At 35.4% G+C, this 18,996-nt stretch overlaps 2 protein-coding genes across 4 annotated transcripts in view; one reads left to right on the top strand and one right to left on the bottom strand.

Moving 5' to 3' along the window:
• Positions 1–698: 698 nt before the first annotated feature.
• LOC119610996 (phospholipid scramblase 3) lies at positions 699–4,548 on the top strand. The gene is made up of 6 exons (XM_037966446.1): positions 699–882; positions 1,515–1,553; positions 1,615–1,755; positions 1,818–2,209; positions 2,287–2,430; positions 4,198–4,548. The coding sequence occupies exons 1-6, from the start codon at positions 801–803 to the stop codon at positions 4,225–4,227; spliced, it is 828 nt and encodes a 275-aa protein (XP_037822374.1). The 5' UTR covers positions 699–800; the 3' UTR covers positions 4,228–4,548.
• A 3,764-nt stretch (positions 4,549–8,312) lies between these two features.
• LOC119610995 (transcription factor HIVEP3) overlaps positions 8,313–18,996 on the bottom strand; it is a 62,488-nt gene continuing 51,804 nt past the window's right edge. For all 3 annotated transcript variants that reach the window (XM_037966443.1, XM_037966442.1, XM_037966444.1), the window contains exons 2-5: positions 16,678–18,016; positions 16,436–16,547; positions 14,950–16,371; positions 8,313–14,676 (exon numbers count right to left, since the gene is read on the bottom strand). In XM_037966443.1, coding sequence (XP_037822371.1) covers positions 8,953–14,676; positions 14,950–16,371; positions 16,436–16,547; positions 16,678–17,948 — 8,529 coding nt within the window. In that variant the 5' untranslated portion in view covers positions 17,949–18,016 and the 3' untranslated portion in view covers positions 8,313–8,952. The remainder of the gene's footprint in view (positions 14,677–14,949; positions 16,372–16,435; positions 16,548–16,677; positions 18,017–18,996) is intronic.

The following is an 18,996-nucleotide window of genomic DNA, read 5'->3' on the forward strand; positions in this document are numbered from 1 at the left end:
TAGTTCAGTTCTAGTTCAGTTTCTAGTCAGTTCTAGTTCAGTTCTAGTTCAGTTCTAGTTCAGTTCTAGTACAGTTCTAGTTCAGTTCTAGTTCAGTTCTAGTTCAGTTTCTAGTTCAGTTCTAGTTCAGTTCTAGTTCAGTTCTAGTTCAGTTCTAGTTCAGTTCTAGTTCAGTTCTAGTTCAGTTCTAGTTCAGTTCTAGTTCAGTTCTAGTTCAGTTCTAGTTCAGTTCTAGTTCAGTTCTAGTTCAGTTCTAGTTCAGTTCTAGTTCAGTTCTAGTTCAGTTCTAGTTCGTTCTAGTTCAGTTCTAGTTCAGTTCTAGTTCAGTTCTAATTGAGTTGAAATTCAGTTCTAATTTTAGTTCTAGCTCAGTACTAGATATAATACAATGTTGTAGGGTGTCACATAACAGGCTTGGTCGGTCAATCTTCATTGATAAGTTTTATATAGTATATGTCCAATATAGCTCTTACCACAAATGCATGACACTATCTATAGGAATTAGTGGAAAACGATATACGTTTTTATATAGATAAGGTTTTATTTTGAGAACAAAACAATAATAAACTTAATAACTAGCAAAAATATTGAGCATTAATCGATATGGCCTATAAGTAAAACAACGGGCGTTATCAAAATATAAAAAATAACGAAGAGTAAAATAATAACTGAAGCTCATAGGCACCTGAGGACAAGATAATAAATTAGTTTACCAATTGAAAGCGTTTAGAGAACACTTCATATTATTATTAAAACTTATTTCCCATTTTAAACGCCACTTATATTTAAATTTAGAAAAAATGTTGCAAAATGATGCGGTACGCAATTTACAATATGACAGTGAAATACGTGTGGCCCAACAAACGAGATCAGAACCAAGAGGTGTGTTTTTTAAAACGCGTCTAATTAGATTTTATAATGGCGATGATAATGATTCATTTTCTACAATAAACATAAAGATAAATTAAGTTTGCTGATATCAGTTAACACTTATGACAATACAAGTGGAATAACTTTATCTTTCATTTTTTTTTTAGAATTGAAATATTAGAGTTTTTAAATGATCAATTTTATTAACTGGATCCTTTAGAGCTAAATTTAAATGTATTTTTTTTTTAACTAATTTAAAGCAGTGAATTATTGCACCACAACTTAACTTTAACTTTACATAGGTGCGTAATATTATGTATTAAAATTCCTATGGCTTTATATCAAAACATTTCAATATCTTATCGCTCTACTATAGCTATAGGTTTAAGGTTGAGTATCAATTTCACCATGATGTTTGTAACATGGCAAATTATTAAATATTACTTATTAGTAGATATTTTTTGAAAGTTATAATATTTTAAACAATTTCAATATATTAATCAATGTTTTAACCGGTTCAAGTAGCAACGATTTCGAATAAAGTAATATCAAAATTTTGATCAATAGTTTTTAAAATACTTAATGCTATATAAATGTTATATCTACACAAAGTCTTCTTAATATATTTTAAAATAAATTTTTAGTTTTAGACGGACCAGTTAGTATAACAACCCAACCCAGAGGTAAATATTAAAAAAAGTTTGAGAAAAATCTAAAACTAATTACAAATCATTTCTTCAAAAGGATCTTCACGCATACCCTTACCAGTTTCGACTGTAGAACAAAATGCCAGAATCGGATCTACTTATGTGCCTTTAACAGGTTACAGTTTTTTAGTAGACCTACCCTCGGTGCATATAGAACAAACTTTTGAATTGAATGACTGTAAGTAGACCAACAACTTATAAACAATTTTATTTTGTTAAACAAATAAATTTATTATCAAGCGCTCACATCTGTATCCTCGGAGAATCGTTTTGTTGTCCGTTCACCTTTAGGCGATGCCATATATGCTGCTTCAGAATATTCGACCGAGAAAAATCGTTTAATTTGGGGCTCTGCTCGTCCCTTTCAAATGCATGTCATCGATAAAACCTATCAGGAAGCAATGGTATTTCACAAGAAATTATCTTTAGGTTTTATGTGTTGTCAACCGAAAAGTTTGGAGGTATGGATACCACCGGGTAATATATTGGGACGTATTGTACAATCTCCCACAATAACAGTGCCGGAGTTTTATATAGAGGATGGTGCGACGAATTCGCCCATATTTTGCATCGAAGGTCCCTCAAATTCTGGTTTCTGTTGTTTTTGTGTACCTAAAGAAACATATTTTAAAGTAAGTCCATTGTCGGCAAATTTTCGATATTTTGAACTTTACTTTATAAATTCACTTTTAAATATTTTATTTTTTAGATACACTCGGGTGGCGACTTAAGGGCATCTATTGATCGCAAATGGTTGGCAGGCAAATCTCAATATACAACAAATATATATTATAGTGATTCCAAGTTAAACGCTAAAGAAAGAGCATTAATATTGGGAGCAGCTTTTCTTTTGGTAATATTATTAAAACATTTTTTATTAAGATTGATCACATATTAAGGCCCATTTTCTAGTTAAAACCAATTTTATGTTTTCGATCAAAACATCTATTTTGTTGTTAAAATATAAAATCAGATATCGGCTCACTTTTCTCGTTTATAGAAGTTTTAACCAAACTACTTAGGTAAGATTTTATGTGATCTGAAATTGAGAGCCGATTTTGTATTTTTATAGAGAATAAGACAGACCACAAATAGGGGTCTTTTCAAATCAAAAGGGTTCTAATTCGGATCGACCAACAGTCAGAACTTGAAGAGAAATAGAACAAAACTAGAACTAGAACAGAACTAGAACAGAACAGAACAGAACTAGAACAGAACTAGAACAGAACAGAACTAGAACAGAACTAGAACAGAACTAGAACAGAACTAGAACAGAACTAGAACAGAACTAGAACAGAACTAGAACAGAACTAGAACAGAACTAGAACAGAACTAGAACAGAACTAGAACAGAACTAGAACAGAACTAGAACAGAACTAGAACAGAACTAGAACAGAACTAGAACAGAACTAGAACAGAACTAGAACAGAACTAGAACAGAACTAGAACAGAACTAGAACAGAACTAGAACAGAACTAGAACAGAACTAGAACAGAACTAGAACAGAACTAGAACAGAACTAGAACAGAACTAGAACAGAACTAGAACAGAACTAGAACAGAACTAGAACAGAACTAGAACAGAACTAGAACAGAACTAGAACAGAACTAGAACAGAACTAGAACAGAACTAGAACAGAACTAGAACAGGAACAGAACAGGAACAGAACTAGAACAGAACTAGAACAGAACTAGAACAGAACTAGAACAGAACTAGAACAGAACTAGAACAGAACTAGAACAGAACTAGAACAGAACTAGAACAGAACTAGAACAGAACTAGAACAGAACTAGAACAGAACTAGAACAGAACTAGAACAGAACTAGAACAGAACTAGAACAGAACTAGAACAGAAATAGAACAGAACTAGAACAGAACTAGAACAGAACTAGAACAGAACTAGAACAGAACTAGAACAGAACTACAACAGAACTAGAACAGAACTAGAACAGAACTAGAACAGAACTAGAACAGAACTAGAACAGAACAGAACTAACAGAACTAGAACAGAACTGAACTAGAACAGAACTAGAACAGAACTAGAACAGAACTAGAACAGAACAGAACTAGAACAGAACTAGAACAGAACTAGAACAGAACTAGAACAGAACTAGAACAGAACTAGAACAGAACTAGAACAGAACTAGAACAGAACTAGAATTAGAACAGAACTAGAACAGAACTAGAACAGAACCAGAACAGAACTAGAACAGAACTAGAACAGAACTGGAACAGAACTAGAACAGAACTAGAACAGAACTAGAACAGAACTAGAACAGAACTAGAACAGAACAGAACTAGAACAGAACTAGAACAGAACTAGAACAGAACTAGAACAGAACTAGAACAGAACTAGAACAGAACTAGAACAGAACAAGAACAGAACAAGAACAGAACTAGAACAGAACTAGTTCACTGAAGTGAACTAGAACTGAACTAAAACTGAACTAGAACTAAACTAGAACTGAACTCGAATACAAATTGAAGGTCTTTTTCAATTTATTCGTGTTTTAACGAAGTTACTGCCGATTTTATGTTCTCATCCAAGAAAGCGATTATTTGATCACACAAACGAATTATGTTCAAACTCTATTTCTAACTTTTTTTATTTTATTTCCAGGAATACATGTATTTCCAAACACGTTTCTGAGATGAAATCTAATAGATAAAAACAATTTTTGTTAAGATGGTGAAGGACGATTTTAACTTTAAATAAAAACAAATGTACTGGGTTAATATGAAACAACCTGTTTTTTTCAATATTTTCTTTGACCCCGAATTAGAAACAAAAAAACAATTTTACACTTAGAATAGAATATTTCTACAGAATCCTTAAATTTGCAAATAAAAACCCAAGAAATTTTTTTTTTATATATTTTTAAAATTTTTTTATTTTATTTTTTGTTTGTTATTTCAAACATTTTTCTTTTTCAATTGTATTTCTTTCTTCACATACACAAAACAATTACAAATAATGTAATTAATTAGATAGTTATTTACTATAAAGTTTATATATATATATTTATAATGTTAATGATATACAAACATACATACGTTTAGATGTAATAAAGTATATTTTAAAATATATACTTATGACAGTTTTTATATATATATATATATAGATAGATTTATAAGTAAGAAGATATACATTTATATTAAATATAATTTTGTTTGTTTTTTTTAGTTTAATTTTTATATATACAATATATAGTTATAGATTTTGTTAATAAATTTATTGAATAAACTTAAAAAACTATAGTTTCTATGACATTTTATTAAATTTGTTTTTTTTTTTGTGTTAAGTTTTTTTATAAACTTTGTTTGACATTTATATGAGTCTAGTTTTATAATAAAAAATTTATTATTATTTTTTTTTTTTTTTGATTTTGTACATTAATTAGTTTATTTACAACTAGAAAAGTATTTCTTTTTTTTTCTAAATACAAAAGCTTAACTTAGGTTTTAAAACAAATTATTAATATAAAATTAAATTTACTAAAATTACAAAAATTTATTAATTAAAGAGTCTCGTAGTCTCGTTGGATTACTTAACATTATTGTTATAATAAAAACAATTGATTTTTTTGTAAAATTAAAAAAAAATAATATGAATTTAACAAAAAAAAAAAATTAAGAATTTTTTAAAAACCCAGGAAGAACTTTGATTATTAACTAGAATTTTTTTGTTTTTTTTTAATTTTTATAACAAATTTCTTTTCTTTTGGTTTCAAAACTTTTAGATTCGAAACTTTTTGTTTATAAAAATAGCTTTTAAATTTATAAAAAAAAAAACAGTACCACAGTGTTTTTATACTAGAAAAATAAATTGTTGTTAAATTAAAATGGTTTAAAGATTGCGTTTAGTTTAGGCCTAAAAATTAGAATTTATAATATATTTAAAAATCTCTAAATAACCTTTGGCCTTCAACCTAAACCTTTTTTTAATAATATAATTTTCATTATTTATAAAATTATTATTATTATTCTTATGTATGTACAATAGTTATAGTTATAAAATATATATTTTTTGTATATAATTTATTTCTTTTTACTATTTACTTTACAAAATGATATCATTTTTGTCTGTATGTATAAAGTATTCTTGTGTGTTTTTCTTGTTTTTGGTTCATTTAAAGATTGTATATGTTTTAATAGATTGATATTTTTTGTTATAGTTATGTATGTATTTCAAATAAATAACACAGCTCAACAATTTTTAAGCCAGAGACCAAAGGAGCAGCGCTGAATACGAATGTGGCCTCAGAATTTATCCATCACTTTAGCTTTTTGAGATATCGTGTCATAAAGTTTGAAAGAAACCCCGTTTTTTTGGTCATATTTGTGAGGTTATAACCGCGCGATGACACCTTTAGTCATACAATTTGTTATGTGAACTGAACTAGAAGAACTCGAACAGTACAAGAACTGAACTAGAACTGAACTAGAACTGGACTAGAACTGAACTAGAACTGAACTAGTACTGAACTAGAACTGAACTAGAACTGAATTAGAACTGAACTAGAACTGAAGTAGTACTGAACTAGAACTGAACTAGAACTGAACTAGAACTGAACTAGAACTGAACTAGAACTGAACTAGAACTGAACTAGAACTAGAACTGAACTAGAACTGAACTAGTACTAGAACTGAACTAGAACTGAACTAGAAGTGAACTAGAACTGAACTAGAACTGAACTAGAACTGAACTAGAACTGAACTAGAACTGAACTAGTACTGAACTAGTACTGAACTAGTACTGAACTAGAACTGAAGTAGAACTGAACTAGAACTGAACTAGAACTGAACTAGAACTGAAATAGAACTGAACTAGAACTGAACTAGAACTGAACTAGAACTGAACTAGAACTGAACTAGAACTGAACTAGAACTGAACTAGAACTGAACTAGAACTGAACTAGAACTGAACTAGAACTGAACTAGAACTGAACTAGAACTGAACTAGAACTGAACTAGAACTGAACTAGAACTGAACTAGAACTGAACTAGTACTGAACTAGTACTGAACTAGTACTGACTAGAACTGAAGTAGAACTGAACTAGAACTGAACTAGAACTGAACTAGAACTGAACTAGAACTGAACTAGAACTGAACTAGAACTGAACTAGAACTGAACTAGAACTGAAACTAACGAACTGAACTAGAACTGAACTAGAACTGAACTAGAACTGAACTAGAACTGAACTAGAACTGAACTAGAACTGAACTAGAACTGAACTAGAACTGAACTAGAACTGAACTAGAACTGAACTAGAACTGAACTAGAACTGAACTAGAACTGAACTAGAACTGAACTAGAACTGAACTAGAACTGAACTAGAACTGAACTAGAACTGAACTAAACTGAACTAGAACTGAACTAGAACTGAACTAGAACTGAACTAGAACTGAACTAGAACTGAACTAGAACTGAACTAGAACTGAACTAGAACTGAACTAGAACTGAACTAGAACTGAACTAGAACTGAACTAGAACTGAACTAGAACTGAACTAGAACTGAACTAGAACTGAACTAGAACTGAACTAGAACTGAACTAGAACTGAACTAGAACTGAACTAGAACTGAACTAGAACTGAACTAGAACTAGAACTGAACTAGAACTGAACTAGTACTGAACTAGAACTGAACTAGAACTGAACTAGAAGTGAACTAGAACTGAACTAGAACTGAACTAGAACTGAACTAGAACTGAACTAGAACTGAACTAGAACTGAACTAGAACTGAACTAGTACTGAACTAGTACTGAACTAGAACTGAAGTAGAACTGAACTAGAACTGAACTAGAACTGAACTAGAACTGAACTAGAACTGAAATAGAACTGAACTAGAACTGAACTAGAACTGAACTAGAACTGAACAAGAACTGAACTAGAACTGAACTAGAACTGAACTAGAACTGAACTAGAACTGAACTAGAACTGAACTAGAACTGAACTAGAACTGAACTAGAACTGAACTAGAACTGAACTAGAACTGAACTAGAACTGAACTAGAACTGAACTAGAACTGAACTAGAACTGAACTAGAACTGAACTAGAACTGAACTAGAACTGAACTAGAACTGAACTAGAACTGAACTAGAACTGAACTAGAACTGAACTAGAACTGAACTAGAACTGAACTAGAACTGAATTAGAACTGAACTAGATCTGAACTAGAACTGAACTAGAACTGAACTAGAACTGAACTAGAACTGAACTAGAACTGAACTAGAACTGAACTAGAACTGAACTAGAACTGAACTAGAAGTGAACTAGAACTGAACTAGAACTGAACTAGAACTGAACTAGAACTGAACTAGAAGTGAACTAGAACTGAACTAGAACTGAACTAGAACTGAACTAGAACTGAACTAGAACTGAACTAGAACTGAACTAGAACTGAACTAGAACTGAACTAGAACCGAACTAGAACTGAACTAGAACTGAACTAGAACTGAACTAGAACTGAACTAGAACTGAACTAGAACTGAACTAGAACTGAACTAGAACTGAACTAGAACTGAACTAGAACTGAACTAGAACTGAACTAGAACTGAACTAGAACTAGAACTGAACTAGAACTGAACTAGAACTGAACTAGAACTGAATTAGAACTGAACTAGAACTGAACTAGAACTGAACTAGAACTGAACTAGAACTGAACTAGAACTGAACTAGAACTGAACTAGAACTGAACTAGAACTGAACTAGAACTGAACTAGAACTGAACTAGAACTGAACTAGAACTAGAACTGAACTAGAACTGAACCAGAACTGAACTAGAACCAGAACAGAACTTTATTTTAAAGTCCACAGATTTGGCTTTCAGATGTGTTATAGCGTCGCAAATATGGCCAAAATATCTCGAAAATCTGATGTAATATATAAATTCTAAATCCAGATACAGAATCAGAGCAGCTCAATCTCTGGGTTTCGATTATATTTTCAAATTTGTTGATCTGTGTAATCAGAACACCAGCTAAAAACTTGTATACTTAACGGAATCTGTTAAAGTTTAAACTTTTAAACAGAAAATTAGCTTTTAGCTTAAATATGTTAATTTTTTTAGTATTCCGTACAAGATATGTGTTTTCTAAAAAGGGGCTAGATATGATGAAAGTGTTTAACTCATCTGTTTGTTTAGGTAGTTTTGGTCCTGAGGGGATTTTTTTTGTTGAAGTATCACAAGTTTTAGCTGGTTTCCAAAAAAAAAAACTTCTTATGATCTTTTTCATATTTAATGTTTTTTAAACGGTGGGGCTTTATATTGCAGATAATTTGTATATGATCTGTCCCTTATAAGCGTTATAGGTGTTGGGGGCTGCGACAACATATGCATAATTCATCTATCGGGATAGGCAAAGATATAATGTCAGTTTGTGGGACTGGCTGTATTAAGGTGAGTATTATTGATAAGACCCTCGGGACGTAAACGTTTTTCCTGTTGCTCCTGAAACTCTTTATCACTCTCCTCACCATTACTAAAGGTACCCGGTAAACGTCTTTTTAAGTTATTATTTAAAGCCATGGCTATACTTTCATCTTCTGAAGTGGAATTAGCTCTTCTTGGGGTATTGGCAGCACTATTGTTATCCAGCGAAGCTATAGCTGTAGCGGCCGCTCTTTCGGCAGCGGTAAAGCCATCTTCAGAGGCACTGTCTTGTGATACCAGGCCAGTATTGGAGTTATCGCCCGAGGGTGTGGTATAGCTGCCCAATTTGGAAGTGGGATCTTTTTCGATTAGTTTTTGAGCCAAAACTCTTAAAGAAATCAAAGAATTCTCACAATCACTAGTATCGATTTCGGTCAAACTAATGCCGGCTCTTTCGATCTCAGCATAAGTACCAAAAGGCAATTTCTGTAAACATTCCAATTTCTGTACATGAGTTTTTGAGCGCAAATGTTTGGCCAAATGGCCATGTATGCGAAAAGCGATTTTACAATCGGTACATTCAAAAGGTCGAGGATTCGAGGTGGTGGGCACTCCAAACGTAGAAGTCATTATTACTTTATTTTTATGAGCCTCTGATCTTTCATGTTTCTGCAAGTGTCCTTGAGTCCTAAAGGATACGCCACAAGGATCACATTTATATTTACGCTCCATATAATGTATGTTCATATGCAAAACCAATTGCGATTGTTTCTGGAAAGTTTTCGAGCAGATAGAGCAAACAGGGCGTCCATCGGCATTTGATATTTGTGGCACCCTTGGGTGTACGGGTAAAATTTCATTGTTATTTGTGGTAAAACCATCTTCACCCACTATAACGGTGCGTTGTGGTTGATTAGCTTGACTACTGGAGCCTCCACCTGATAAAACACCCGAAAAATCGGTGGTTCCTGGTTGTAAAATGGCGGCCGGTAAATTGGCATTATGGGCGGGCTTATCATCATTAGTTTTAGTGGCCACTTTCTTGGCAGGAGGCTCTTCATCTGTTTCTTCACTTTCATCCGAAGACTTGAGAGATTTAGGGGCCTCAGTTGTTGTGGCTGGCGCTAACACCGGCATGACTGCAGGTACTGTTACAGGTACCGTAGTTTCTGCTTTTAATGTTTCTTGAGGTTCCACAATTTCTATTTTAGGCAACTGTAATGGCGCTATAACCTCCTTCTTGGCTACAATTTGTTCACTAGCCGTTGTTGGAGCACTGCTGGCCATACTAGTCACTATAACCGCTTCCGAACTGGTAGACACCATGGTAGAGCCCAAAGAAACACTTGTAGTAATAGCAGGACTAGAGGTGGGTGTGGCATTTGACATCATAACATTAGGATTAACTGTCATGCCACGACTTAATTGAGTCTGTTTGATTTTATAGTATTGTAAGGTCTGCTCCCGGCGATAATCATACAACATCATGTCTTCATTTAATTTATGATGATTCTCCTCATAATTATCGGCATAATTGCGGCCAACTTTAGAGGAAACCGATATCATAGTTTTCAAAAAACCCGATTCATTTTTATTAACACCGAAGATGACATCACGTATTTGAGCTTGGGTCTGCACAGGGCCCGGATTGGAGGAGAAAGAGGTGGGTGTGTGTGTTATTGAGCTGGAGCTTATAACTTCCATATTGCGTGGCTTAGTTAAATCCATGGGTGCTGTTTCAAAACTAGTGGCACTGCTATTGTTTAATTTCGGTTTGTGTTCTTTGGGATTTGAGTAATATTGTTCTTGCTTTTGATAGTCAAAGGGGGGTTTGGGTGAGGTATATGAAATGACACGCCTTATGGCCTGGGAGGGTGTAGAAGAGATCGCACAACTAGAGCTGACAGTGGTAACAGTGGTCATTTGACTATTAGCCATAGAAGTTTCTAAACTGGGCGTGTGTATGGGTGGGGTCATGGAGAGTGTAAGTAAACATCTGGCGGCTTCATGTTCCAAATGCGATTTATTATCCTCCGCCGCCGAGACATTTAATTGTGGTGTTACATTCGATTTGGCGGAATCCGACTCATTGCTGCTTTCGGTTTCATTATCACTAGAGTCACCCTCAGAATCTGATTCACCATTACCCATTGAGCTGGTTCTGCCACCAGCCGAGGTGGAGGACTGCTGATCAAATTCTACATCTGGCTCTAAGAAGTCACCCTCGGCTGGCATTGGCCCTGGATTTAAGCCCAATTCTATGCATTTCTTGTAATGTGTCTTCGATTGCATATGTTTCGTCAGATTGCCTTTGGTCTTAAAACTAAAGTTACAATGTTTGCAGGTGTAGGGTCTTACATCGGTATGGGTGCGTATGTGTTTTTTCAGCATAGAGGGTTTCTTACATCTTATGCCGCATTCGGAGCAAACATATTTACCGCGACCCCGTCCTCTTACATAAATATAGTTTTCATGAGATTCATAGCCGCCCTCTAAAGTTTGTGACACTGCCGCAGAGTTGGAGGTTGAAGCTCCGGAGTTATCTTTTGATGATTCTTTGTTTTCAGAGGAAGTTTTACTATCTTTAGTGTGAGTGCTGTCCTTAAGAGCAATCTGTTTTAATTGATGATGCTCAAATTTATCCCGACTGCTGATGAAAGGTGTCATTACGGTCTGTTGTGCTGCCACAAAGGTGTAAGTTATCTTCTTGCCCTTGGCCATGGTAAAGATAATGGTCTTTTGCCTTGAATCGTAAAGAGACATAACCTCTTTTGGTTTCAAACCCAAAGGATGAGGATTATTTTCAGCACACTGCTGCCACATGCTGTACATGGACAACTTATGCATGTCTTGCACATACGACGGCTGTGGACAGTTAAGGGTGCAGTAAAAGGTTTTGGTGCTGCATTTCAAACCCAAATATGTATAGGAATTACCATTTAAATACAGCTGTACACATTCCTTAGAAGGGCGGGGTGTTTCGGGCGAAATTAAGGGCAAGGTATTGGCAGTGGGTGTTATACCATGATGACGTTTGGGGGTAAAGGTGCCTGGTCTTAAAGGTAAACTGGTGGGTCGTAGAAATTTCGATTTAGCTTTAACTTCTGCACTTGTAGCATCACTATCCGCTAGTGTGGTTGTTACATTGGTGTCTACATGCAAGGGTGTAAGTGTTAAATTGGTGGGTGACAAAGATTTGCTACTACTTGTAAGTGGCTGTTGTATAATCAATTGTTCTCGGGACATTTTATCCAAATTAAAATGTCTAGTTTCGGCCTCTGTTAGATTAGAAGAATTTGTTGTTGTTTTATTTTCACTTTTACGGGGACTTAAGTTATCCGCCATGCGCATAAAATTAAAAGATTTTAAAGGTTTCGCCACATCATTAACGGCAGCTGTGGTCTTACTATTATGTCCAGTACTATTGTTATTGAATGTACTGTTGTTTACAGCTGCTGGCCAATTCCGAACATTGCGCATATTGGTGGTGGGTGGTGCTCGATTAAATTCGCTAGGCACATTTTGTACCCCACCAAATGTTGGCTTATTCAAACCCGACGAGTCCGGACTTCCTCCCTGTTGCATTGTGGTAGACATGTTCATAGGACTGGGTGTTTGATTCCTATTAGGACTGTTATTTCTGGATAAATTTTTGCTATTGGTTGTCTGTGGCAAATTTAATAAATGCTGCTGTTGTTTTTGTTGTTGTGATGCAGTGGGCGGTGCCAAAGGCAGTTGGGGCTGTAGACTGTTCGGCCCTGGTATACCGGGTACATAAGGTATAACCTTTTCGGTTAGACCCAATGTTAAAGGATTAAATGCTGTTATCTGATTAATGGGAGGAAATTGAAAATGTTGTGGGCCATTAGAGGAGGACAAACCTAAACTTAATTTAGGGGTTAGTTGTGTTCCCGGCATTAAAGGCAACGGCATTTTTTGTTCTTTCTTGGGTGACACTTCTTGAAAACTACCGCCCGACAACAAAGGAGTACGTATCATTTTAGGACTTTTATCCACATCATCACATTCTGATAGGGGAATCATGCAGCCACCCGAAGAAGTAAAACGTTTATAACGCTCCTCCTTTTTGGAAAGTTCTTGAGCAGTTAAGAGTTGCATTTCACCGCCACTAGTTAAAGAAGAACGTTTTGAGGAAAACTTGTCGGAGGCTTCAAATTTTAAACGTTTAGTGGCAGGATGTTCGGCCATGTTAATGTGACTGTACATGGGATCATCGTGCATTTTTGTTATAATAACTTCCTCGGATTTACTTTTCGATTCATTGAGCGTATAATCCACTAAAGGTGTTTTGCCCAATAGAGGACCCGGTGAAGGTAGAGGAGCATCTACAAAACGTATGGGCAGCTCATTGTTTGCTGGTTGAGTCTTGTTCGGCTGTGAGGCTACGCTTAGAATAGAGGATCCCGCTGTCGAACTTGTATTGTTAGCTGTAGACTGGGAACTAGGTTGTGTTGAGGTGGCCGAGGTGGTGTGAGTACTGGAATTTTTCGATGTATTAGCCACTGAAGCACTTAAACGATTCAAGACCAAATTGCTGGGTTTTGTTTTCAGTTGAGACCAAGCCAATTTGGCCAATGATAAAGGATTCAAAGACATGGAATTGGAACGGAAATATTTGTGTGAAGGTGAAGAGGCGGGTGAATTGGCACTGCTATTGCTACCCTGGCAATAAGTGCTATTGTGCAATTTCAACTCCTCGGCCGTTCGGAAGCCAAAAGAGCATAAAGGACATACGTAAACAGCATCTTCTCCGGTTCCCGTGGGCACCGCCAAACCACGAGCATTAAGTAGTAAATGTTTAATAATGGAATTATTGTGAGGATTCTTGCCGGCTGACGTGGAGGGTTGTGGTGTACTAGAATTGGAATTAGAAGAATTTGAAGCTTCATTAAGTACTAAGCTGGGTGTTAACAATTGTGATTGTCCCTGTGCTTGTGTCTGTTCTATGGAGTGACGTTTTCGCGGTGTAGCTGGTGGTGGTGCTTGTGGTAAGGGACCATGGCCGGGTTTATTTAAATCCAAACTTTCCTCAGGCAGTTTTGTTTTAGCCGATAAATTTAGAGGAACATTAGCCAATGAATTATGGCTGACTGACGAAGTGTTTGAAGATAGCGAAGTTGCTGCAGAATTTGCTGTCTGTCGCGGTTGTGTTGGTGTAATGGTAACAATTGTTCTATATTGTTGAAATTGTGTTTGATTGCTAAGTGAGGATGGTATCATTTGTTGAGCTGGATGTATAGGTTGTGGTTGAACCATTTGTTTGCCAACTAAATGTTTAGAAGTACCATTCAAAGGTAGTGGTGCAGGGGATAGTTCATCCATATTGGGTTTATCATGATACAAATGTCTTTGTTTTTGCAATTGCTGCTGGTGCTGTTGTTGTTGCTGTTGATACATATATTGCTGTTGCAATTGTTGCTGCTGTTGCTGCTGTTGTTGCATTTGTTGTTTTTGTACAATAGCTTGTGCCAATTTAGCATTAGTTGGCGATTCACTTGGTGGGGCACCAGTAGTGCTTTGCAAAACTTGTCCTGTAGCGTTCGTATTCGTTGAAGAACTGCTGCTGCTGTTGTTGTTGGTGAAACTTCTTGAACGATTTAATGTTTTGGGATATTTTTTCTGCAATAAAAGTTCTTTATTCTCGACAATGGCGGTATTTTGGGAAATTAGTTTGTTGATGTGTTCATTAAGCTTTTCTTTATCCTACAAGATAAAAAGGAAATTGGAAAAATGTGGAATTAAGGACATGATTTTTATATAAAGGAAAGTATTGGAGACTTATATTCAAAACTTTCTATCCTAAAGAGACTATAGTCCAGGCTGGACTATAATCTAGACTAAGATCCAGACTTTAGACTAGACTATACTAAAGTACAGACTAAACTATATTACAAACTATAGTTCGAATGTCCACAAAGTTTGTGCCCTTAAAGAGTTTTGAATATAAACCTTCAATATTGTTATTTAAAGACTTACCAGAGTAACTTCTTGCATTCCAGAGTTTGCGTTTGTTTGCAACAAGGTGCTGGAATTACTGCTGTTGCTTACATGAGCAGGAGTACGTTGACTAATGGCACTTGTGCCCTGGTCCATAATTTCTACTGTATTCTTGTTATTGACCGGGTTGGGTGGACTCATAGCTACAGAAGCCGCTGAGGCAGCATTGGCTAGATAATGTAGAGCATTCTGTTGGGTGGGATTTACTAAAGTGCTATTGCCGGTGGGCGTATTGGCTTTGGGATGATGAATACTCCTGGAATTATTGGCAGACATGGCGTGATTTGTGTTTGATAGCGGAGTAGGTGGTTTATGAAGACTTTGTGGAATCGAGGGCGACGTTTGAGAGTGCGAAGATTGTGTGGGTGACGGCGTTGGTATGACTGCTGCTAAGCTGGAATGTGTTAATTGTAATTGTTGTTGCTGTTGTAAATGTTGCTGTTGTATTTGCAATTGGTGATGAAATTGCTGCTGTTGCTGTGGCGTCATCATGTGTAAAGAGGCGTAAACAGGATTATAGAACGATTGAGCGGGCAGGTGAGGCGAGGGATGCAGTAAAGCAGCAGCTGGTGAGCCCGGCGGCTGTCCTAAATAATAGGCAGCCGCTGCTAGAGGCAACGGTAGAGCATTGGCCGTAGGTGGTGGTCCCAACAAATGATGAGGTGGTGTATGTGATTGCAGCTGTTGCAATTGTTGTTGCTGCAACTGTTGCAGCTGATGAGTACTGATGTGATTGTTTAATTTCATTTGTGTACTAGGCGATAGTGAGGGATGGTGTGATGGCGCCATATGGGTGGGTGATTGTTGTGGTGGCGGTGGTAAGTGGATGACACTACTTGATGACGGCACCACAATATTTTGCTCGCTAGCTGGCACCACTAAATGCTGATGCTGGTTTATATGGGGATGTGGAGATTCGGGTAACTTTTGCATTGGAGCCACATCCTTTTGTGGCACTGGCGTAGAATGTGCTGCCATTGGCAAACCAGTAGTACTCATGGTGGAGGTGTTTACTGCCGCAGCAGCGGCAGCTGCCTCTTTGGCAGTCGAATACAAAGAAGCATTATGGAATTTTGGTTTGTAGGGCTTATAGTCAATTGCCTGCTTTGGGTTACTGCTAGCTGCTGTATTATTGGCACCCATTGAGGTTTGTGCTGCGGCAGGTGGCAATGTACCCGCAGCTGGAGAACCCAAGGGCAATCTTTGCGACTGTTGCTGGGCGGGCTGTTGTAAAAAGCTAGGTTTTACTGACGTAAACGAGGAGGCAGGTGCAATTGATGTTATGTTTACGGATTCAGTACTGGCAGCTATGGACACTTGTGGCTCTGTAGTTTGCATAAAGGGCTGTTGTGCCATGGTGTTATTCGTTAATTCTTCAATTGGTGAATCCGTGCGACTTAACTGGAATTAATTTTAAAAGGATTTTTTATAGAAATCTTTAATGAAAGTTATAGACCCAACATACCATTTCCGAACTGCTGTTACTTAATTCCGGATCAACATCTTGATCGGAGAGACCATCATCAGCATCGGGAGATACTTCAATGCCCTTTTGACGGGCGGCATGTGAACGAGATCTAGAAAAATAAAACAAAGTTTAGCTAAAAAAAAACAAGCAAACTTCTCGAAATCATAGCTGATAGAATTTAAAATTATGATTTGGACCACAAAGATATTTGGAGTCTTTTTAATTTTATCTTTACATACCTGCAATGTTTGTATAAATTACTTTTCGTTTTAAAGGCAATGCCACATATTTCACACGGATAGGGACGTTCGTTGGTATGAGCTCGTATATGTTTCTGAAGCACCGAAGGTTTTGTACAGCTTAAATCACAATACGGACATTTATAGCGCCCACCACCGCCAGCAGTTGATGAGCCTGTAGTTGTGGATGTAGTAGTAACAGTAGCAGTAGAAACTGATTGTGTATTGTTGCTACTAATCTCTGTAGAATTTGTGGAGACAACTATAACATTTTGTTGTTGCTGCTGTTGAGCTAATTGCAGTAACACTTGATTTTGGGAATAATTGTCTTGTTGTTGAGGAAGATTTTCAGTTTGGTGTTGAGTTTCCTTTTTAGTTAAGACACCATTTGTTAAATGTTCCTCATTTTTAATAGTGGTGGCAGGTATTGTTGCGGTGGCAGCCTGCTGTGTTGGTATTTGTAAAGGTGGCGGTGGAGGAGATGAGACTGATGAACTAGCCGAGGACATAGAGGTGGTTCGCAGTTTCTCAGCCTCTTGTAAAGCATCATTCTCGGTTGTACTGGCTAATCTTTTGAATTTCTTGTGTAAATATTTGGAATTATTCCAAGACATTGTAGAAGCTGTATTGTCAGCCGTTTGATTATCACTTTTGGTGCTGTTCTCCTGTTGCTGCTGCTGTTGTTGTTGTTGTTGTTCTTTAATACTACTATTCATGCTATTATCACTTGTATTCATATTTGAACTATTATTATTATTATTATTATTTCTATTACTATTACTACTGCTATTACTAATATTATTTGCTGTTGTTGCTGCTGCTGTTGTTGTATTATTGGCATTAATGGCGGTGGTGTTTGATTTTGTTGTTGCTGTTGTGGTTGTAGTGGCAGGTATATTAGTTACATTAGATTTTGCTTCCTTTGTTTCTGTTATCATCTTTTTGGCAGCTTCATTTTGTTGCTGTTGTTGTTGCTGCTGTTGCTGTTTATTTGTATCACTTTTAGCATTTTGTTGCTGCTGCTGTTGCGCTGCTAATTTTGCTGCTGCTTTAGCTTGTTTGGCTGTAAGTTTCTTTTGTGTTGTAGCTGGCGTTGTTTCTACCATTTGTGTTTGAGTTTCATTGGTTTCTCCACGATATGTTGTTTGTTGTGTTTTCTTATTGTTGGTTATTGTTGTTGTTTTATTTTGTTGATGATTGTTGTTATTATTATTTTGTTTTATTGTTTTATTATAATATTTTGTATTTGCCGTTGTTGTTGTTGCTTCCATGTTGGTAATATTTACCCCCTGGCCTTGTTCCTTCTGCTGTTGCTGTTCTTTCGTACCACCAGGATCATCTGGAAATAAAAGAAAATTATAAATTAAAATTAGTTATTTCTTCAACAAAAGTTTATTTTTAAAAAATATTAAATATATTTAAAGTTTTAAAAATTCTCAAAATTTAAAATTTTAAAATTATTTTCCAATTTAAGTTCTAAATTGGAAAAAAAATCTTTTTATCGATAACTTCTAAACCATAAGAGGACAAGGAACTCTTCTAATAGATTTGAAAAGTATTATAATATCAAGTACATTAAATACTTAATCTAATTTAACTTCATTTTTACTAAAGAAAACGTCAAATACTATTCTGTATATATATATTAAATATAATAAACATTAAACTAACAACAACTCTATTTTATCACTAACAATTATTTAATAAATCACAATTGTCTAAACAGTTTTTGCAAATTCATATTAGTTAAACAATTTCAAAACCTTATCTATAATTTGTTGTTTTTGTATTTTAGCTCTTTGTGGTTTATAAAACACAATCATGAGAAATTCCATATACAAAAACTAATTAGCACGATTTGTCAAAATCTTTATTAAAAAAAAAAAAATGAACAACAAAAATAAATAATACTATTTAATAATAAAACCAGCCTGACTTTTTTCAGCAAATGCTGAAAATGTTTGCATTACTGTATAAACATACTTAAATATTATTTATAAAAAAGTTTATACATATTAAATGAATATTAAAGACTTGATTATAAAAAAAAAAACAAATGAGCAACAACAAAAATATTGATATTAATATGTCAGAGTGTGAGTGTCTGTAGTAGTATATCAAAGGCCACAAGCGATAAACGGATAAGTCGAAGGTATGAATACCGATGGTTTCACGATAGAGATAGATGGGTGGATAGATAGTTGGGTGGATAAATAGATAGATAGATAGATAGATAGATAGATAGATAGATAGATAGATAGATAGATAGATAGATAGATAGATAGGTAGATAGATAGATAGATAGATAGATAGATAGAT

This window comes from Lucilia sericata, unplaced genomic scaffold (genome assembly GCF_015586225.1).
Source record: "Lucilia sericata isolate MDLA Ls3-8-SP2 unplaced genomic scaffold, ASM1558622v1 Contig001333F_arrow, whole genome shotgun sequence".
Classification (NCBI taxonomy): domain Eukaryota; kingdom Metazoa; phylum Arthropoda; class Insecta; order Diptera; family Calliphoridae; genus Lucilia; species Lucilia sericata.